This window comes from Nipponia nippon, unplaced genomic scaffold (genome assembly GCF_047370975.1).
Source record: "Nipponia nippon isolate SJK-2023a ecotype South Korea unplaced genomic scaffold, ASM4737097v1 scaffold_3, whole genome shotgun sequence".
NCBI lineage: Eukaryota > Metazoa > Chordata > Aves > Pelecaniformes > Threskiornithidae > Nipponia > Nipponia nippon.
Genome location: NW_028262347.1, coordinates 34,659,554 through 34,683,329, shown reverse-complemented (window position 1 = coordinate 34,683,329; position 23,776 = coordinate 34,659,554). Strand labels below are relative to the sequence as shown.

Genomic DNA, 23,776 nt, shown 5'->3' with positions numbered 1-23,776 from the left:
AAAATACACATTGTGATGTATATTAATATAAAAATATATAATGATATATACATTCTAATGTGTATATTATGATAAAAATATAAACATTCCTTTGACTAATAAAAATTTATACATTCCTTTGACTCACTAACGAAATACAGCTCCTCTTTTGGCTATGATCACAGAATAAAACCACAAATAAATCTGGATATACTTCCCATCCTTCCCTTTTTAACCAGCTGAACAGCAGGAGAAATTTTGCTATGCAAATGTAATTACTAAATTACAGCATTCATACCAAGCTTGACACTATTATTTTCTTGAAAAACAGAATACTACAGATTTCCTAAATTGGAAGGAAAAGAATTTTATTTTCCACTGCAATGCTGCTAAATGACATCCAAGTGCTGTTTAGTAAAGAAGATTACTTGCACAGAAAGGATTATTACCTCATTTTAGCAAAGACAAGAACAGCCAGATAAAAGTCTAACTTCTTACTGTTTGTGACAAACAGATTTTTCTAATTAATACTGAGGCTATCATCAAGAGCCACAGAAGATCAAGGCATGCAGGTAAAATCTGCAGAATGTAGTTCATTTTGAGCTGCCTTTACTTTTAGAGAAGGAGACTATTTAAGGAAGAGGCTTCAGTCATTATTTTAAAAAGCACACAGAAGTACATTGTCTGGAAATTTACTAGTCAGTACACACTATCCTTTGGGATGTTTCCTTTTGGAAAAGCAATGAAGACAGTAAGCCTTCACATTTCACTGCTACTTAAAAGAAAAACCTCAGAAGCTTTTAAAGATTAGTTGTTTAATCAGTTAAGGATTTTTTTTAAAAGTGAATATTGAACAGAGATGCTTGAAGTCTTCAATTTCAACCTGAATCATTTTGGAAAAGGCCAAAGTCAATCGCAATACAATGTTAAAACTGCTGTCACATGTGAAATGTTAAAACAGCATCATCACATTTTGCTGGCTGAATCCTCCAATAATCCACTTTTTGCCTCTTAAGTGTATAGTCCAAAATGAAAAGTTTAAAAACCTCTGGCAACATAAAGTCATAAAGGAGCAAAATTTTCTATCTGGAAGGCAAATCATCCTGGACATGTTCTCAAAGGGATGGAAAATGAGGATTTAGGTTTTTTGCAGATGAAGACACTACAGACACCTCTAAAGATAAAGCCTCAAAGTCCTATGGCTAAAGACGAGGACAGGAACGCACTGTTGGAAAACTGTACATCTCACCTAAAATTTGCAGAATAAACAGATCCCCGCTGGTTGCTTGAACAACTGAGAGTCTCCCCTTCCTAAAGAAGCAGTCTGTCAAACAACACTAGTTGTCAGCTCAGATAGGATTATCTTTTTCAGAACAGAACATGCCTCCTTTCTGTAAGTTAAAATAAGAGATACGCCAAGGCACCAAATAAAGTTTACTTACACAAAACTGTTATTCTTCAAATTGTTTCATTATACAGTCATGCTGTGAGCATAAGATGCTAACCACTCAAACTAGAGAATTTTTGCCTCAGGATTACCTAGAGCATATGCACAAGCGCTGTTACCTAGATGAAGCACACCAGAATAATGCGTGTCCCCCATAGTCTCAGTTCTTCTGAGTCCTAGAGATCTGGAAAGGCTCTTAAAGCTCTAAGGAAGAGAATCTGGAGGATAGGACAGGAATATGCAGACAATACAACTTTAAAAAGAACAATTAAAAAAGATACATATTTTTTCTCTCCCGAGTGTTTATTTCTACATACAGAAGCACTGTGGGTGATAATGCTCACCAAGAACACTGCTCTACCTGCAGAAGCATCCCAGAGCCTTTTGCTTGCTAAAAACTGTAGGTGTGCATTCCCAAAGCCAGCATCTGTCATGGGTGTTTCAGCAACATGAAATGCCTATTGCAGCAGCAAACCAGGCTTCCTGTGAGCACTTTGCAGATTTTAAGATATCAAACATTCTGCAAAAGCTCCAGCAACATCACCAAAAAACTCAGAAATATTATCCTACATCCTCCATTCAACAAGCCAGTAACTTAAACAGCCTATCAGTAAGTAATGTGTTCAGAAATCCAAGCAGCTAAGACACAAATGATTACACGTGGCATTTAATGTATAATTTAATCAGAGATGGGCTGCTAACTATAGAGGGGTCAGGATTTCCCAGGACTTCAGCTGTTGACAAGCATGTTGCAACAATGAAGGTACAGATGGAAGCCTGATGTGCATTTATCACTATACTGAGCTTCAAAACACCTGAAAGCTTTACCATAGATAGCTGAGGTGAGTTCTTAGCCAAGGAAAGAGACATCTGTCTCTAATTATTCAGAGGGTAGAGCAACTTTCCATTGGATTCCAACAAGCTATCTTCTAGCAGGCACCATTACAGAGGAGAGTCGACTACCTCCCTCAGAAAAGTTACTATCCTGTCCAGGGAATGACAACCAGCTTGAAGCAATACTCTTGTGCACTGCATGTACAGTCATGTAAGGAATTAAAAAAGTGCAGTCAGCCTGGCCTATGACAATCAAAGTCTCGATCAAATTGTCAGGCATAAAACCAAGTTGTCCAAACACTTCTAAAAAATGCAGGTTTTTTGAGAGATGCCGTGACAAACGGATTTCACCTGACCCCCATATAAACAATAACGCAGAGTCAATAGCGAATACGAATTCTACATCTTTCACTCACACAGAGGACTCCAAGAAACCCAAAGCAGATTCCAGGACACTTAAGACCTCTTCAGAAAGAAAGAGTGAAAGAAAAAAAGTCCTTGATAAGACTTTCAGGAAGGTAAATAGTATTTTCCATTCCTTAACTGGAATGATGAAGCTTGTTAATTACAAAACCCCTTACAACAGAGTAGGGGAAAAAAGACCAATAAAAAAAGAATAGCACATGGTTCTGAAAGTTATCCTCTGTGATTCTGGTGAAATACAGATGTTTCCATGTATCAGACAAACCTTCACGCTGGAATCACGTGCCCTGCCGGTAAATGATCAAAAAAACCACCCAGGTCTTCTTCCAAAGCACTAGGATTACCTACAATAATCACCGCCTTGTACTCCTGAATAAAGGTGTTCAGATGTCTTAAGTTCAGAATGAGTCTGCAGCCTCTGTTTCTTTTCTTAACAAGGAAAGAGTTGGCCTGAATCACCTTCTATTTTGCATTTAAGCAGACTGGTTTGATTGCTCTCGGTCTACTCAACATTTGTTTCCTGCCTAAGCAGGAAAGATCCCTGAAAAGGATAGGGGTGGGCAGAGAACGACAGGGTGGAAAATAGAATTAAATAACCTACATACAATATTCGCAACCTATCTGTTAGAAGACAACAAGGTGAAACATGACAAAATTTTTGTTTGCCCAAAGGAAAGGCAAAAGTGGAAAAAGATGAGTTAAGTCAAGCTTTCTGAGCATGCCTTTGATTTTTTTTTCTTGCCTCTCTGATACAAGTGTGTTTTTCAATTTAGCATCAGAAGCAGTTATTTATTCACTACCATAAACTATGGATAGCCGCAATCTGATACTTCATATCAACAGAAATGAACAAGAATGGATGAAAAAGTGAAGCTCTGTATCAATAGTTATTCCCATATATATATTTTAGATCATGATAACACACCGCTAATAGGAATATAAAGATAAAACTTGGAAGCAAACAAATAATGCTTGACTATGTGACATCCAGATGCTAAGAGATAATGGAAAAAGGTAAATAACTTGATTCACATGCACAATCTGATTACCATCAGTAGCCAAGCTCCTTTACAAAAAGATGCACAGGATTATACAGAATTCACTGGAAATCAGATTAACCAAATTACTGTCCATTAAAACAATGGACATTTGAGTCCACAAATCATATAATATAGCAATGATCACGACTACTAGTTGTCCAAGAAAAACATGAGAGCAACTGGAGTCAAGTCAGCTTGACAGAGATCCCCGTCAGAGAGAAGAAAGGTGACATTTGAAAAGTATTTCAGGCATTTAAATGCATAAGGATGTCTCTCCACACACTATCTGAGAAAGATTCAAAGAATAAATGCACAGCAAATTATTATTAAACTTACACAAAGAAGAAGGAGTTATACAACAAAATAAGAACTTCACAAAAAAAAAAAAAAAAAAAAGAAAGAAACCAGAGAAGTAAAGCATCATGCAAAGCAAAGAAAGCACAAAAACTGCATAAGCATGGGTTTTGGAACTATACAGATAGAAGAGGCCTCAAGAAGTCCAAGAACATAAAATCCAAATTCTTAAATTGAAGTAAACAGAAATTAATGGTGCATGAAGAAATTTAATGCAATTATTCATATACTACATCAGAGAGCAGGCAGCTTCTGGAGACATGAAAGAAATACCTGGAAAAACAGCTAAATTTATCTGATCATAAGCATGCTACATAAATAAGTCACTCTTGAAATACAAACTATACACACAAATGAACCTTGCTAACATGAGGAAATTCAAAGAGAAATGAAACAGTTAAAAATGGGAAAGCTTCCAGAGTAGATGAGAAAACATCTGAGCAGGATGTCATCAGAGCTTGTGGATGGGGATGACTAAACAAAACAAGAAGAGATACAAGACCACTGGCTAAATGCCAGTCGTTCCAATACTTCAGTAAAGACATGCAGTCATTCCAACCAACTAGAGATTTAAGCTTATTGACAGCACCAGGAAAAATCAAGAGGGGAGAAAGCAACAAATTAGCACAGCTATAAGGGATAACAGCAGGTTCACATAAAATTATATTCAAATTCTGACAATTAATGGAACAGATTCACTGACTAGTAAAGACATTCGATTCAGTTTAGAGGGAATCACTGTAGAAAGTGAGAAAATACGTAGCACTGCAGATAACAATGGAAATTAAAAATTTTCCAAACAGTTTTTTTATAATTCAGTAAGGATGGGGGGGGAGGGGGGCGGGAGGGAAGGTAACTGAGTCCCTCAAAGTTTAGTATAAAAAAACCACATTGTTTTACATCTTCACCTTCAACTGGAACAGCAGTGATGTTGGAGAACACAACTAAATAGGCAAGCTCCTTTGCTCATGAATATGACATTACTGAACTAGTAGACCGTTCTGAAAAAATCATGATACCGCATACATAAAGTAGAATGATTTTCAGTCAAAATTGGAGAACAGCAAAATATAAAAATCAAAGTATTGGTGCTGAGACAATTAACAAATTCTTTACGATAAATTAATATAGAACTCAAGAGCTGATTGAATAACAAACAATCAACAGTTATTGCATAGATATTTAAGAGTGGGAGAAATACTAGCGGTGATGCTGTACCACGCCTACTGTGCAGAGATAAGAGTAGAATGAAGAGAAAAAATAATGAAGAAAACCATATGGCCATTTTTCTTTCTTGAAAACTAATTTAAAAATACTAATTAAAAGACTAAAAAGTAAATCAAGCTTATTTTAAGCAAACATTAAAAACTTCCACAAAACATCGTAGTGTAAATACGTAATTCTAAAATTACCCGCAATGTCTGTATAAAGACATTGAAATACAGAAACTAAACGCCTCTATAAGATCAAAATTTCCAATTTTATGTTCATACATTTTAATAAGCAGGAGGAGGAGCTTGGGAAAAAGTTAGTAGCTAAAAGATGAAATGACAAATATTCTGAACATATCTCATAGATCAATTATATTTGTTTTACTGCATTTGAAAAGCTATTTTCAGCTAACAAAGACTAGGAGGTTCGGGGGGGTATTGTTTTTTGTGCGTTTTTTTGTTTTTGCATAAAACTGACATACCAACACTTAAACTAACATTCAATTGCCAAGAATCCAAGTTTGATTTCTCTATGAATCCTGAATTTAACCCTGAGAATCGTTTTCACAACAGCTTCAAGATTTCTAATATTTCCCAGCCACCCCCACCCCACCCTCAACCCCAAAACTCCAACACATGAAAAATCCACTACAGTCTGAGGGTAACGTTTACAAACTCAATAGAATTTCTATCAATTCAATTCCTATGAGTTTAGAATTCACACGTTTAAGAAATTGCTTTCCCTACCATAATTTCTATGTATCTCTACCATTCGTGTGTTCATGCCATCACTATACTTTAATTGATAATTCTGCATTTTTCCTCTCCCACTTAAAAACTCTTCTCCGTTTTCATCTTTACACAAACTTCTAATCTGCTGACATTATAGTAGAGAAACAAACTGGAACGATAACCTTACAAAATCAAGACACAAACAAGTGGCAGCAAAATAAAAAATAAAACAAAACAAACAAATAAAAAAGTTTTTTAAAAGATGTGAACAATGAAAGGAGGGATACACATTCTATTAATCTTAAAGCTGTAAAAGCAAATTAAAAAAAAAACATATACAATCTCTACTCTGCCAAGCAAATATCTCTCTCCTATGTCATGAAGCTCCCATAATGCTTCCCCTCATTTGTGTTTTGACACAGCCACAGCTGCAATACAAAGCAAATTACTTCCAGTAATAGGGTCAAACAAATGCTTGAAGTAAGATGATGTAAAAAATCTGGATTCTTGGCATTAGAGATATTTTTAGATCTGGTGTTAGTTTCTGACATGCTTTCAGCAGTATTCACTACAGAGTGGTACTATACATGTTGTAATGTTCAAAAATAGATCTTGGAGAGTATCCAAGTTTCTTATTAGTAAGCCTTATTGCAGTTACAGTGGTTCTACTTAACACTTCGTTAAAAACATGTATCAGAACCGTCTGTCCTTATCTACCACAATTACTTAAGTTTATATAATTAATGAACGTATAATAAATTAGAATTCTGTGTAATTTTAAATGTTTACAGATCTAGACATGGCACTTGTTGCTGCTCTAGATCAGCAACAGTCTGTGACAGTTTAGGGTGAAGTCAACACAGACGTGCTAAGTGCTTTGAAAAAAAACAAACCAAAACACAACCTATAGTACTTCTGGACATATTTTTCAATGGAAAAAGGAAACAAAGATTACGAAGCATTATTTTTTATACTTACCTTCAGCACATTTGAACCACGTTTTCAAGTTCATATACTAACAAATATGAGAGCTTACCTTTTTTGTTCTTAACTTTACCTAGGCAATTTTGGTTAGGGAATCTACTCACTGATATTTCAGCAATACTTATCATTTAACTAACACTAGTATGGTTCAACTTGTCTCAAAATTGAGTTACATAAAAATAAAACAAAAGACAAATGGAAAAAGCTCCTAATAAATAATACTATAATACTGGTTTCTTTCTCTATAATACTGGTAAGACATTTCAGTATAGGAGACAAATAAGAAATTGAGCAGAAACCTAGCTATGAGTTCATAAGGAACTCACCAGCTTATCTCTTCACATTTTTACTTAATAAAAAGCATAAGTTATCAAAATATATTTTAATCTAGCTTTCTTCTATTTTAGCCACACAAATCATCACCTGAAATTCAATTTAAGGGAATTGTATATCATAGCAAATATGCTGAAATGTCGAACCTCTTTCAGCTATAATATATTTCATGTTCTCATTCACCTCAGAATGCTGACCTAGAATAAAGAGGAAGCATTTACACAAAGAAACTTGAGTTATATTTTTACCTCATTTCATTACTTGTACAGTAGATTGTGCCCTCTAGTGGAAAGATAAAAAAAGCCTTGTGCAAAAATATTTTAACTGAAACAAACTCGCAACATTGCTAACTTACTTAAACTTGTCCTATGCTTCTTATGTTATGGACTTAATTTTCATAATCCAGAATGTTTCTCTACTGATCATGGCAGTTTTAAAAAAACAGCATTGTTTTCTCTTGCTAAATATGTTGGCCAGTTTTAGCATTTTTTTTTCTTGCTAAATATGTTGGCCAGTATTCCTTTTCCTCACACATATTTTCTTATACAAAGAAACATAAAACCTCTTCATTCATTTCCCTACACCTATTTTTTCTTAATACATTTCTTCCTGTTTATCCAAACATTATGACAACTGTGATTTAGTGTCCTATTATATTTAAATCAAAAGAATAAAGCTGAGAGTAATTCAAAAGACATATGCTAGTATATCTTATAATTTTCTATCTTTTTAAAGGATTTGATATTTGCCATATGCAGTTCAAAATTATTTTAATAACTTTTAAATTACCTTAACAAAATCTCTATCAGTTTTCTCCTTCCACTCTTCTCCGAACACAGCAGAAAATGATCCTAAAGCTTTAAGCATAAAAAGCAATATTTAGTAAAATAAAAAAATGAACATTTTTGTTTGACTGTTTACTAATCCATAAACTAAATATTCAACAACACTAGACTCTTCTAGCGTTTCCCCTTTGTGAAAAAAAGTCCTGTACTGCATTACATAAACCAACTGAAATGTCTGTAGTCATTTAACTAACTGCTACTGCAGTTTTACAGTCTAAATTGAGACTAAGTAGTCCATAAAGAATGGACTAGTTTGTGAACCCTTTAAAAAACACATAGGAAACTTTTCCATAGCCCTTTTCCAGGAGTCAAGATGACTGCTCAATTTTCAACCTCACATCAACAACTGTTTTCCATGTGCACAGTATAAGCTGTAAACGCTACTTTAGTAATTAAACAAATTCCCATTAATCTTTTCTAAAAAAACTAATAGCAGTAGTGAGATTTTGACAGCACTCAATCGAAACTCAATATTTAACCAGAAAGCCTAATGGATGTTCTTGGGTGTTTGGTGGAGCCACTACCACAAATTTTCTAATCATCACTCCCCGAAAGCAGCAAAGACTCAATCAAAAAATAAACTCTGTCTTGCAATAGTTCTGTAATGAACTAACGACACATGTAAGTTACACTTAAACATTTTGGTTCACAATGTTTTATTGTTTTGAACAAAATGCTATAAATCTCAATTCCAAGACCACATCAGCTTTCAACTCAGAGAATCCAAACCAAGGCACTCCAAACTGAAGATACCATACACCCCCAAACCCCTGGGGCTGCCCCATCACATGCAATATAATTGCAATCTCAAAGTTTATGGGAGGAAAAAGAAAGACATATTTTTCTTGTTACCTAGAAGCAGCGCATTATAAATACTAACAATGATAAAACCTTAATTATAGACAAGGCAAATCTAAAACCCACATTAAATAAAGTTCATCAGCTGTCATTTATTTACACCTGAAACACTGTGACACAGTGTTTTCATACTACCTGGATCGGCCAACTACAGATTCCATTTAATCACCAAACTTGACAGATTTACTTTCATTATTTACAACATAAAAGCATATAAGAATTTCAAATAGAAGCTTCACGCTTCAAAAATAAGTAAACACACTCCCCCTTTCTTTCCCCAGTTTGTCCCAATTAGGTCTCCTAATGCTGCTAGGACACTCCCTGGATTTATCCAGAAGATGTAATCAGGTGAGATAAAAATGAAGTTTTCCCTAGGGAATGAAAAGAGCAAGCCCATTACATGCTTGTCATTTCTCTTGGCTTTACCTCAGGTATTTTTCAATATAAGAAATACTAATACAGACTAGCTATGGAACAAGCCTGTGCTCAGAGTCCAAGTCAAAAACTCAAGAAAACACTGTCTACTTCTGCAACATCAAAAAAAAAATGAAATAGCAATACAAAACTTGATTAAATTATTCATAAATTCCTAAGTCCATAGCAGTTCCATCAAAAGAAGAGAGGAGTGATGGCAAACTCAAAAATCTAGACAGCGAACATCCTGGAATCTAAGTTTCACTGAAACTTCCTTTCAAATATTTTTTCTTTGAAACTTCTTGTGACTGGGCTGATGCAGACACCAAATGACTGAGATGTAACCATATCTGAAGGGCATGGGTACAAATCAAAAATGTAAGAGAGAAGCTGAAGAATGCTAATGCAATACTGGGGGGAGGAGAGGGAAGCTACAAATCATTACATAAAAATGAATCATAGAATCCTTAAGGTTGGAAAAGACCCTTAAGATCATCGAGTCCAACCGTTAACCTAGCACTGCCAAGTCCACCACTAAACCATTTCCCTAAGCATTACATCTACACATCTTTTAAATACCTCCAGGGATGGAGACTCAACCACTTCCCCGGGCAGCCTGGTCCAGTGCCTGACTACCCTTTCGGGGAAGAAGTTTTTCCTAATATCCAATCTAAACTTCCCCTGGCGCAGCTTGAGGCTGTTTCCTCTCGTCCTATCGCTTGTTTCTAGGGAGAAGAGACCGACCCCCACCTCGCTACAACCTCCTTTCAGGTAGTTGTAGAGAGCAATAAGGTCTCCCCTCAGCCTCCTCTTCCCCAGACTAAACAGCCCCAGCTCCCTCAGCTGCTCCTCATAAGACTTGTGCTCTAGACCCTTCACCAACTTCCTTGCCCTTCTTTGGACACCTCCAGCAAATGCTAATGATTTAAAAACAAAAGAAAACAAAACAAACAAACAAACCCAAACAAACAAAGAAACCCCGAACAGTATACAATGTCTAACACTGATTTCTTCCCCAGAATTTTAAAACAGAATCTCTGACATACCATACTATGTTTGTGCTTACACATGCAAAGCAGATTTATACTCAAACAGATATGATCATCTGTACTCGCAGACTTAAATGTACTTAGCTGAAAAAGCTCATTTGAGCAATTTCTTATGGGAGTAATTTCTAAAATTCAGTATAAAAAAAAAAAATCAGTACATAAAACCAGTAAATACTTCCTCCTCACCACCACAAGACAGGAGCTGTGCTGTTACAATTTTACGATGGTTTGCATTAACTTATTTTTTTCCCCTCTTCTTGACAGAAAGACAAACAAGCAATTAACAAGGAACAACTTGGCACGGAGGGCACAGTGAACAAGTCACACAGAAGAATTTATTTCATATACTGAAGTAATTTGATTGAATAGACTCTTAAAATTTATGTGCTAACACATTAAGTAATTCTGAAACTCAGATTAAGATTTTTATCCCTTGAGTTTTATATTCTGAGTTTCACTACAGTCGAACATGTAGTGAATTATCAGGATAAAAATCTTAGTGGGTCCTTGTTTTCAGACTGCTCTTTTTTAATTTTTAAATTTGTGACTGCTACTAGAAAAGAATTATGAAAAGTCAGCACAGTCCTACGAATTCAGAAGAAAGCAATAGTACAATACTAAGCAGATGGAAATTCAATGTTGTAAACTTGAGCATCTTGAACAATTAAACTCTTATAACTGAAAAACTAAATTCTTACATGTCACTAAACTGTTAAATAACACTGTTTTAAATTACCTAACTTAAAAGGTATTTGTAATGTCAGTTAAAAACAAACTGTGGACAAGGTAAAAAAAAAAACAAACCAAACTTGAGATAAATATATTACAGTGCAATAAATTATAAACATTTCAATTATCAAGGGTTGTGAAAGATGCTACAACAGGTATTGACTCTTTCTGTTGCAAAAAAATGTTATATACTTACTGTCATCAAACACTCCAGCATTTGCAAGCAGTAAAGTGATGATTTTAGGGTCCTTTTCAAGCTGCATAACATGCTTGCTTTCATTTGAAAGAAGAGTACATACATTAATTGCAAAGTCCACCTCATTTGGGAGTCCAGATAACAGTGAAAGCACCAATTTATTATAGTCATTTGGTGAGTTAAAGTCCATAGACAGCCCATAGCTTTGACGAAGGTAATCTAAATAAGAAAAAAAAAAATTAAAACATTTTCACAGCTAAACTAAGTAATATCCAGATGATACATTAAGCAATATTATCATGAATTGTAAGTATTTTCCAAAAAAGTTTATTAATAAGGTATTGTGGGTTTTAACAAATTTTTTACAGTATTCAATTTATTTTTTCCATTTTTCTTTGGCCAAAATGCTGAACACATTCTACTTAGCTGTGTACCTTTCTAGTTAATATTAATTCCTTCATCATCTCCAGAATGCAGTACTGCAGTATGTTCTCCCAAAGAAAAGCTTTGAAAACGCAAACTTTAATTAAAGCAGAATAGAATTGTAATACAATTTGGAGTCACTTTCTCTACACAACAAATTACACATCCATTCCAGAGAGTCCACCAGCTTCTAACTTGTTTATTGGTTCAAGATTGATACTTTGGTCTCTAAATTACAATGGTGGTGATTCTGGCTCCTTATGCACGTGCTTTATTCCTTGGCATTTAAAGATTAATAAATCGTATGCTCAGTTCAGGTATTTGGCTCTGTAGAGAAATGATTGATGTGACAGAAACACAATCTGCGAATTTTCAAGGTACGTTGTTTCAAGACAAGTAACTATTTAGCCCTGCTAATTAGAAAGAGAAACATTCATAAAGAAGACAAATAGTTTATGGATTTTCAGATTTATTTTGTTCTGGTTCACAATGGAAAGGTTTTTGAATGTATTAAATTAATAATTTGAGTGACCCACAGATTTGATTGTTTTAATAGTGTGTAGCTAAATTTACAATATTTCTGTAGCCTGTCCAAATACACACACACACATATATATATGTATGGAAAAAATAGCACTTTTCCACAAGAATTTACCTGACACACTGTGTTGCTGGTAGTTATAGGAAGTTGGAATTGCACCAATAGGAAGTTGTGGCTTTGGATTGCCTGGTTGTACCTCATCATCCTCCTCCCCAAAATGATGGACTTTTTCATACTTTTCTAGATAACTGGAATAAAAAAAGCAAATATTTTAAATATATATAGTGCAACTAAATCCTTCATCCCCCAAGAACTGAACTGCCCAAGGAAACAAACGGTACAAACACGGGAATTTACTGGAAACAATAATCAAAGTAGTATAAAACATGAAACGTGAGTCAGACTGACAACAGGCTATACAGAAAATGCAGATATGTGGAATTATGGATTTAAATATTAAATTTCCTCACATTTCTCAACAACAATCCCTAGCTAAATGGCAACCTGTTGAGCCCTCTTGTGACTAAGTCCATTTTTCCCAAATCAGCTTTTGCTACCCAAGGTAACTCTGCAGGTGGAAGCATCATAAAAATTACTCTGTGCAGGTTACCAATACATATACTGAAGTCAAGTCCAGAAAAACACTTATTTCTTTTCATCTGACTTAAAGAGAAATGATATACTAAGTCCTAGCAATTACACGAGAGTATGAGAATGCAGGGATACTGAGGGCAACAATTCAGGATCAGAAGTTCTGAGCCATGGCTGCAACTAACGACTACTAGAAATCCCTTTGAACCCCTTAAGAAAAAAATTCTGATATATTGTACACAGAATAGACTGCAAGCACAGAATTTACATATAAAAAAGTAAACAGTCAATCAGCTTGGTAAATTAATTATCTCAATTAACAGTTAATTTAGCATTAAATTTGTAACTTTCAAAAAATTTTTTACACTCCAGTATATAAAGTCAACTTAAAAGACCCACTCTAGCTTTAACTTCACACTGATACATAGCTGCAAAACCCTTCATGAAATTATTCCAAGATCAAAAAGTTGCCTAAATTTACAAACTTTCATTGTGCTGAAAACTTACAATAGCAAGTCATTTAAATCATAATAAAAATATTATGTAATCAGGCAATCATTTAAAACATCTTCCTCTGTATATGCTAAAAATATTTAATATATTAGGAAAAAAAGCAAGCTTTTGGTATCATTTTTGTCAGTAGACATTGAAGTCATTAACTCATGGTGAATCAGAAAGATTTAAAGAAAACAGTGTTCCCATTGACCTCTGGGGAATATTTCAGATGCATTAAATTAGTAATTATTTCATGAAGTGAGATATCAGTGATGTAGCCATAACTTTAAAATATTAGCAAATAGATTTTTTTTTAAGAAACTGGTACGTTCCAGAAGGAAGGAAAAAATTCCAGAGTTACTAAGGCATATCATGGTGCACTGTATCACACGCAACTATGATTTGTGTCTGACTAATGTTCAGGATATCCAAAGCACTATATATGTTATTTTTATATGAACCACTGCTACAGCGCCATCCTTATTACATAGACTCTTCAGTGAGTTAAGGAGTCAGCAAAAATCTTCCCTGCATTATCATTTGCTTTTAGGGACTAAAAATTACATTTAAATATGGTTGTTTTTTTAATCTTTAAACTAAAAATGCTCATTTATACTAATGAGGTCCCAATTTAAAATCTGCAAAAAAGTAAAATCCTATAAAATTGTTTATAACTTTTAAAAACTCATAACTCAACACTCTCCTATGCACAGGTTTTTACATCTAAATCCCAATTCTTCTCTTCCACTATTTTTTCCTTATCCTTTTATCCTACTTCTTTCCTTTCCCTTACATCTTATATCCAAAGATTAAAATCAAATACAATCCATAGCTTCTATATGGCAATGGGTGATTCTCAGCATATGAGCATCAACGACATTACTCCAAGGTGTGGGGGGGGGGGGGGGGAGAATTAGTGTAGCTCCCTTGTAAAGAACCGATATTTTGTTGTATTAAAATGGTCATTTAGAGACCCTGACCTAAGTAATTACATAACTGTTTTATTATTTTATTTCCTTGTTGCATTTTATCAGAGAGGGAGTACCACAACTTTATTCTGCTTTATTATCTGCTACTATTCAAGCTTTATTTAAAAACAAAAAAAATTTCCTTCCACTATCTATGAATGTTACACACCCTATAAATGAACATTACATCACTGAACACTGAATATGGCAATCACACGCACACACGCAAGAAGATTAGATGTGACAATTTCTATTTTCCATATTATCATTTACTTGATAACTTCTTAAAACATTTTAGGATAACTTAAAAAAAAACCCAACACACAACAACAATTAACACAAGTAGGGTGTTTATATACATAGATATATATAAAATGTGTGCATATACACACACACACACACACTGGAGAGCATGTTGGAGCTCAATTCAGAGCCGTTCTCAAGCTCTGCATGGGAGATTAATATTAAATATAGTATGGGATTAAGCAATTTAGAAGTCGAGAAGAGAGAAATACACACTGCGGAATGTAACTGATAAAAAGACTTTAAAAAGCACGAAGCTATAGTAGCATAGCCAAACATTCAAGTGTACAGTCAGAAACTGAATGCCTGGTGAATAATGCACCATGCAATCTTATGTGTCCTGTGACCTCATGCTTATCTCTACTAGTTTCTCAAAATAACTGTGTAGATACCCTAACACAGCTACAAAAACAAGGTTTACTGGAATAAAACACTCATCTCCAATTGTGAAGGCTAGAAATCCATGATTTTAAATCATCTAGAAAGTATTTTATTCTTCCAGTGACAGAAACATTTATTTAAGGCTCATTGTTTTGAACTATGTACACCTACATACCAACCAGCATCTCTTCCCTATTCTGACCATTCTGAACCCAGAAAATACTGTAGTGACTACGAACTGAAAAAATACCAGTGGCTTATGTATTTTGACAGGCTAAATTCCCATCTGTACACATTAGTGATCGGTATTTTAAGATAAGCTTAATAGTGGCTTCTAAAATCCTAAGAACGAACACAGTTGTGCAGGATCCTGAACTATGTGCAAGTCTAATAGTACGCAGGACCACATCAGTGTACCCTGATGAAGTCTGATGATGATACCAAACTGAGTGGAGAAGTGGACACTTTGGAAAGGAGAGCCACCCTGCAGGAAGACCTGGACAGCCTGGAAGAGTGGACTAACAAGAACCTTATGAAGTTCAACAAGGACAAGTGTAAGGTCTTGCACCTGGGAAAACATAATCCAGGAGTGCAGCTCAGACTGGGATCTACCTGGCTGGGGAACAGCTCTGTGGAAAGGGACCCGAGGGTCCTGGTGGACAACCAGCTCAATATGAGTGAGCAGCGTGCTGCTGCAGCAAAGAAAACCAACTGGATGCTGGGTTGCATCAACACGGGCATCACCAGCAGAGATAAAGAAGTCATTATCCCACTCTACTCAGCGCTTGTCAGGCCACACCTGGAATACTGTGTCCAGTTTTGGTCCCTGCTATACAAAACAGATGTGGACAGGCTGGAGAGGGTCCAGAGAAGGGCCACAAAGATGATCCAAGGACTGGGAAGCCTGCCATATGAGGAAAGGCTGAGAGAAATGGGTTTGTTCAGCCTTGAGAAAAGAATGCTTAGGGGAGACCTCATCACCATGTTTCAGTATTCAAAGGGTGGCTACAAGGAAGATGGAGACTCTCTTTTTACAAGGAGTCACATGGAAAAGAGGGGTAATGGGTTCAAGTTACTCCTGAGGAGATTCCAACAGGACACAAGAGGAAAATTTTTCACAATGAGAACAATTAGCCATTGGAATAATCTCCCCAGGAAAGTGCTGGATTCCCCAACTCTTAAGACACTCTTAAGATTCAGCTGGACAGGGTGCTGGGCCATCTTGTCTAGACTGTGCTTTTGCCTTTCTTGCCTTTCTTGGTTGGACCAGATGATCCTTGAGGTCCCTTCCAACCAGGTATTCTGTGATTCTATGAATATTTCCAATTTACCCTGGTCCAAATTGAACCATGGGAACAATTAAAATACTTTCAGTTAAATGTTGCTCACTGCAAAAGCCTAGACTTCTTTCTGCTACCAGCATTTGTTCGTTGTCTTTCAAACAGTTCAGTAACTCAGTCCGTCATCACCACTGTCATCATGGTTTGAATAAATGAGTTTATACTGTAATTGAGGTGACCAATGTTGAAAAGATGATTTCACAAAACTGGTCTAACTTCTGATACCAAGTGAAAAGGAAACCTGAAAATCTAGAACTGATCTTTCGTACACATGCACAAACATAAGCTTTTGCTTTGTACTCCTGCGAGATCATCAAAACCTGTTGAAATTGAGGAAAAAAGACACGTCGAGGAAAAGATACTGCCTTCACAAAGTCCTGAATCAGATTAATCAAATCTATGAATAAATCCAATCAATTTAAACAAATCCTACATAAATGTGTGTTTATGATCAAGACCTAAAGGAGTAGCTCAGAGACAACTTGACCTTCCCTCCTTCTGACCATCCAGTCTCTCACTCTCCAGAGACCTCATTTAGCAAACAAAGACGATTCTAGTTTGGCTTTCCACTGATTTTTCAAACTGAACAGGGGTCAGATGAATACGACAGCTGATGCAGGGGAATCAGCAGGTGTACACAGCTGAGGATGGCAAGAAGATGATGCGCATGTGCCATTTCTACACTGACAGAAGCTACACTGCCTTAGCTTGTCTAATGGGACTTTAGAAGTGCTGTGGCTGGATCCAATTTCCTCATATTTGTTGGTCTGAGTCAAAGCTTAAGCTTAGCATTCATTACATACTCAGATTTCATAAGAATATTTAATAAGATGAAGTAAAAATCCCCATACAGAAACACATACAGTACTCAAAACACAGTGTGCAAATTTACTACCATCTTTTTCTGGACTCATCCATTTTACCAAGAATGAACAGCTTTTAAAGCATAAAGCATTAAAAAAAAAAAAAAAAAAAGTGCCTTATATATCATAAACTAATCCATGTTGTTCCATACTTTAAAATACAAATACTGAACCTTATGCTTTTTATTAAAGCCACATCCCTGCAGAGCTGAACAATATGAATATCCTAGATGTGCTCCTCTGTTAATACCTACTTTATTAAAATGTGTTAAAACAGTTCTGCCAAACACAGAAAACTCTGAAATTTCAAAATCTAGTTTCCTTCTTCCCTCTCCAAAATCAATTACATTCTTTCCCACTCAGTTTGATTAAGAAATTTTGGGGGGTTAGAAAAATGTTATGTATAAATTAAAAGACCTTTGCAAACTAAAGTGGTCGTAATTTTTTTCAGTGTTGACAACTCTCACAAAGTTCTCACCAACATCTTATAAATATTTCATAGGAAACCAGGATTCAAATCAACCTTAAGTGATGATCTAATTTTTCCCTACGCCAAAGCAAGTACCAACTTCACTTTCTTAAATTCTCAGCTCTTTTTGTTGTTATTCAATTTACTGAAGTTCCACCTCTTCAAAGAACACTTTCTCTTTCCTATCTCACCCCAAACTAATGAAGTTTGCTGAGGGAAAAAACCAAACACAAGCAATCAAACAAAATTTTAAAAGGCCCCAACAACCTCAAAACCTCAGTTACAAAAGTTAAAAAAAAAAAACCAAAAACAAAAAAACACACCACATGACAAATAGGAAGACCTTCCCCACCTCTAACACATACACTTACTCCTTTTAAAATACTGCTAGTTTACAGGAGGACGTTTCACTGTTTCTGAATCCATCAAGTTTAACAGCATTGTATTACTGAATTTCAACAATAATAGCCGGACCTTAAGAGACTGCTTTAGTATGATTCCTTTACGTTATGTAAGTACCGACTGTTTACAGACAGCTGTACAGACCTCAATCCTCCAAACCCTCCTTTTATTTGCTGCAGAGAGAATGCATGACCTGGAATTTTAGTGCAGAGAAGGAGCTTTGTAAATTAGCTTGTAAATGAGCTTTACTAGTCTTAAATTCTAATCTTACCAGTCTGGCATACAGCTACTATGCAAACAGCAGAACAGTTATCATAAAGACAGGTCTTGCTCTAAAGATACAAGAAATTTAAGAATAATAAATTGAGCTTTTCTATTACTGAAAAACAGTTGTGCATAAGCTCATAAATTACAATCAGATAGTTACAAAAGGCTAATCTCATGTTTCAAAACAACTTAGATCTGTAGCTATAGACTAGAAATGCATACTTTGATCACAGAAAAAGGTTTTTAGGAATTCAGAATGCTTCCTTAATTTAGCAAAGTCACAGGCAGTATACATCAACAACACAGGTCTCAATCTTCCAACCTTCTCTTTTAATTTCAACGCCAACTGAACAATGAGGCCCTGCAAGAGAAAGATGCAGCTAATATGTACGAAAAAGAACTAAAGCAACTAACTAAATGAAGGAGCAGAACGAAACTACAAATGAAACAAGCAACGTATATGGGATATAAAAGTTTCAAAGATGTCTGAGGAAAAAAACCCAAGTACTATGTTGAAGCCTCGGTGAGAACGGAGTAACGAGGAAAACTGTCTTCTGTACATACATTGAAAGGTGCTCCACACTGTTAGCATGGCATCTTGAACTGGTGTTAGTCCAGTGCACACGATTCAAAATATTCAAGAAACTGAAATGCAATTCCCAGTGGCAATTTACAGCCACTCCCTCCTTTCAGCTTGGATTGCACCCCTATTCTGAGAAGCTTGACTTAAAAAAAAACAAACAAAAACAAAAAAACACCACCAAACCACACTCCCCCCGGAAACAAACCAACCAACCAACCAACAACCCCCACCCCCAAAAAACAACCACACACACACACACCTGGGGAATAGCTAGAACTACAGGATACGCAAAGTACTGAAACATGGGAAAACACATGGGCTGCCAGAGACATGTGAAGGCTGGCTACTTTTTGAAGGGCAGGTGATTTCAATGCTTTCTGAAAACTTGGTTCCTTTAAGAATCCCTTGAGTTGGAAATCAAAAGATAATATCCCTTTGAAAATCAAATTCACATATTACACATTCTGTTCCTATGACAGAACTTCAATAAGTAATTTTGTTTCTTTCAGGTCTGTAAGAAAATAAGTTCTATGAAGATGGCTAATATTTTTGTCCGTTAAAAATACTTACTTAAATAACAACACAGGTTTTTATTCAGTCAAGTTAGTTTCACGCTTCTTTTCAGATATTTGGGAAAAAAATACTAATAAAAGGAAGTCTATACTAAGTACAGCTAGTGGCATCCAGAATTTACTATCAACAGTAGCCCTGAATGGGCTTACAGTAACCACAAGCTTGGGTTTCGGGGTCATTTCTGGTACCTTTTGAATCTGCTTCTCGCAAAAGTCAAGAATTTGAATAAAAAAGCATCTAAACTTTTAGATTATGATGGTCTCCAATTGAAAATTTAGAGTATATCACATACTCCCTTAGTATTTGTCAACTTATTTTATGTATTGGTATAAAACATCTGGCTTATTTGGATATTTTGGCTCCCCATACAAGGGCACAGTAAATTTGCCAAATATATATTAAGCCAGTGCCTGGCAAAACAGTGAAGACAGCATCAACCATCACAGTCCGACTATCAATTCCTTATCTTTGAATTCAGGTGAAGGACAAGCAGGTACCATTCCTACCAGAGCTCTCCACTTGATCTTTCCTGAAACTCTCTTTTTGGCAGCATTATTAGCAGGGGACCGACAACATGAACTTGCACCAATTCTGTTAGCTTGAACGCCTTGCCTTACGAAGCAAGACCGACATGCTCTTCCTGCTCATTCTCTTGCATCCTCTTTCCCTATTTGCAATCCTATCAACACCAACATCCTAGATAATAATGAGACAAAATCCTTCCTGTAATAAGGATTTCACACTACTCCATATTCCAGTCTGTGTCACCCTAACTGCAAATAGTTGCATACTGTCTCTCTTTACCCCTAATTCGACATGACTCTCGCCCTGATCTGACGGACCAAGGAATTCCATAGTGGCAATGCTAAGCCAACTAGAAAATTTTCAGAACAGGGGTCCATGCTTGGGTAAAACAATAAAAAGTAACTAAAAATATTGGAGGCAACAGGGGAAAAAAAACTAACCGCTACCTATTATTATAAGATTTTGAACTTAAAAAAACCCCAAATACCTCTCGGGCTTCCAATAACATTCCTCCCTGATACATGCAGCACACTGGTACTTGCACTCATATGTGGTTTACCCAGTTGTATATCTGACTTGTTTACAAGAGACAACTCATGAACCTGTAGTGCCAATTAAAAGCTGCAACCTTTTTAAGAAGATAACATCTTTATCAGCCAATCCATTATAGTCCTAAACCACGAATCTGCGCCTGCTACAATTACTTGAAAATCTGATCCTAATCTGCTTCTATTTATGAACCCTAATTGGAGGCAGTATTTTAATCACAGAGAAGGCTGTTTCTCAGCAGGGCCAAAGCGTTTATGCTCAACTCTCCTACTGCTAATGCACACAGAGGATACTGGTGCCACACTCTGGAATGAAACTCCTGCTTAGAACTTAACAACTCTGCTGCTTCACCTGCCCCAAGTAATGTCTAACTCATTTACTCATCTCACAGATGTTCGCTTACAAAACACCTGTCCCAAGAGTTAACCTAACTAGTTCCTGGAAATGCCAAAACTCAACAACCCACTTAAAGGCTCTGCTAAAACTTCTAGCATACACCAACAAGCTGCCTCAAACTTGATTTTCTATCTGAGTGTTTCACCAGTGTCATCAGCAATCTCTTCAGGGCTTTTTTCCACGGCCCCAAGGGCACCATGAATTCCAAGTCAACAGTTAACTTCCAATTATTGTCAGAATTGATGCTTGCAGCTGAATCCTTCAAAACAACGTTTGTGTGTTCTCCATATTCACATTGTCTAACTCAGAAACTTAGTATCTCACATAATGCACCCAGTGAAACACTCCACATGAGATTCTCAGCAGTATTTGTTCGATTTCTGGCTTATTGTGACCACCTAATAAGACAGGCTGACAAATCAAGACTCAACGCTGTACTTGGCCAGCTTGCCAGATAACTCCAACAGCTGTGCTCTTCAGTCGTCTGGCCTGGTGCTCCACTACGTGGCCGCAGAATACTGTCCTCCAGCCTGGGCTGGCCTGTTCCAGAGTCAGTTCCCACGCAGCCCCATCTGACCATATGCACCATACCAGGGACTCCACAACTCCAGCCTGCACCCTGACATCATTCTGTCACACGCTAGGTGAACTCGGAAGGCCCTGTGCAGGTTCAACTTGGTCCAAGACCTCTATACAGATCCACATATAAACTACAATTGCATACACTGGAATTTAAGTATGTTAACAACATTTTGTAACACAGGTTATGAGACTACATGATAGATGGCCCAATTTGTGGTTTGCTTGAAATTTGGTTAAAAAATTCTTAACCTACCAAGAAGCCTTTGCAAACAGAAGAAAACCAAATACATGAAGTTCTGAATCTTTGTTAAGGCAAGATATATTATTTATTGTCAGAAAAGGAAGTGTAAAATTCATGAGCATCAGCAATCCTGGAAGTTTCACTTTGTTAGACATTACAACAACAAGAAAAAGATGCAATGCTTCTAAGTGGAAAAAAAAAATCATTCTAGAGTCACTGAAAATGTGTACCTATGGGAAGACTAAGAGGAAAGAAATTAAGATACTATTTTATGCTTTCATATTAATAATGCTCCAGTTTAGAAGAAAAATAATAGAAGACATGCTAGCCAACTGAAGTGTATACGCTGGAGTGCAACTTCAAAAGACTGGGGTGGCTGGGGGACGACAACACAAGCCTCTGAAAAAACTGCACTACCAGGGACTTCAACAGATTCTGATAAATACACTGCATAACTGAGAACAGGAAAAGAAAACAGATATTTTGCCCATCTCTAAGTTAAGAACTCTGTGCTGTTACAGAAAGAGGGGTGAGGCAGAAAGAAGTACTAAAATAAAAGGCAAAAGTTTCATTCACCGTGAAGATTTGTTAGCCGAAATAGTAGCTGAAAGCAAATTTGGGTCTCCTACTTCTACATTCCTTTAACTTTCCTCTAACCTTTCTTAAATCCTGTGGCCAAATCTGGCAGGACTGCACAGGGAAAGTCTCCACACAGCAAAAGCAGTGGGCCCGTTTGACAAAGTCTTGACAGTTAAGCAACTAAATTCTGGTCTACTATGCTGTAACCAACACCAAAACGTATTAACACCTGTTCTTTTGAAATTAAGATCCTTCACTTACAGGCTTGTTTTCATTTATTTTAGGTTTAATTTAAACTGAATCCACTTGTGATCCACAGCTGCGGTCCAGAGTTATTTTCCAGGACTAACACTTCTACTGCATTCTCACGGCGTGCCAAAACAATTCAAAACCAGCACCACCTCTTACTGCTTCAGCAGCTGTTTCATTAGATCTGATGGGCTTCATATCCAGGAATATCTGAGCTATACCATTATTAATAGTATTAATTCTCCAGTCTGTATCTGGGAATTAACTTTTCAACAAAGGCAATTCCCAGATGTATTCATCTTCCTAATATTATAGTCATTCTGTTGCCATCTAGGATGATGGCTCATCAAGTCTGCCAAGTATCACAGCAGTCTGAGTTTAGCTCTTCAAACAAAACATCAGAATCCTCACGATTTTTTGCTATCTCCATAACACGCTCATAAATTCTAGAAAACCCCTGAAGTTTCTCTATTTTGAAAAACAATCTACAGTACCACCTAGATTTCCCCACAGTGCCTGAACACAAGAGTATCTGAATGGCAGAGATGCACTCATACAAACGGTACTACGTTAGGAATCACTGTAGGCACGTGCAGGAAATTATAAATGAGCATTGTGTGGCTTGCCCAAAGCAAGTCACAATAATGTCCTATCAATCACCCACACCAGCCATCTAGTTTCAGGTAACCACTGAAACCCCAAATGCCACCGCATTATGAAAGTCTCCACAACAGTTTTTAGTATTCCTGAATCCACTGCAAAGCCGGTAGTGATCCAAGTGAATGCCTCTACACTGTAAGATGTACTGTGATACAGTATAATAATACTTTCAATTAAATACAGCTTCCCACGTAGCATTAGTTACACACAGTATGCCTTGTAATACAGAGCCTGCAAAGAACGTAGAAACTTCTGTTCAGTGAACACTATTTAGGTCACTAAGTCAAGTGTCAAAGTAAATACTAAAATAAAAATCACTTGTAAACATGCATTCTTTCACAAACATATCCTAGGACTGGGTGGTGTTT

General features: G+C 36.3%; 1 protein-coding gene across 5 annotated transcripts in view; it reads right to left on the bottom strand.

Annotated features, from left to right (window-relative positions):
• ARID2 (AT-rich interaction domain 2) overlaps positions 1-23,776 on the bottom strand; it is a 109,472-nt gene that overhangs the window by 35,995 nt on the left and 49,701 nt on the right. For all 5 annotated transcript variants that reach the window (XM_087765155.1, XM_087765158.1, XM_087765156.1 and 2 more), the window contains 3 exons: positions 12,507-12,640; positions 11,429-11,647; positions 8,127-8,194 (listed from right to left, as the gene is read on the bottom strand). In XM_087765155.1, the coding sequence (XP_087621281.1) occupies positions 8,127-8,194; positions 11,429-11,647; positions 12,507-12,640 (421 nt within the window). The remainder of the gene's footprint in view (positions 1-8,126; positions 8,195-11,428; positions 11,648-12,506; positions 12,641-23,776) is intronic.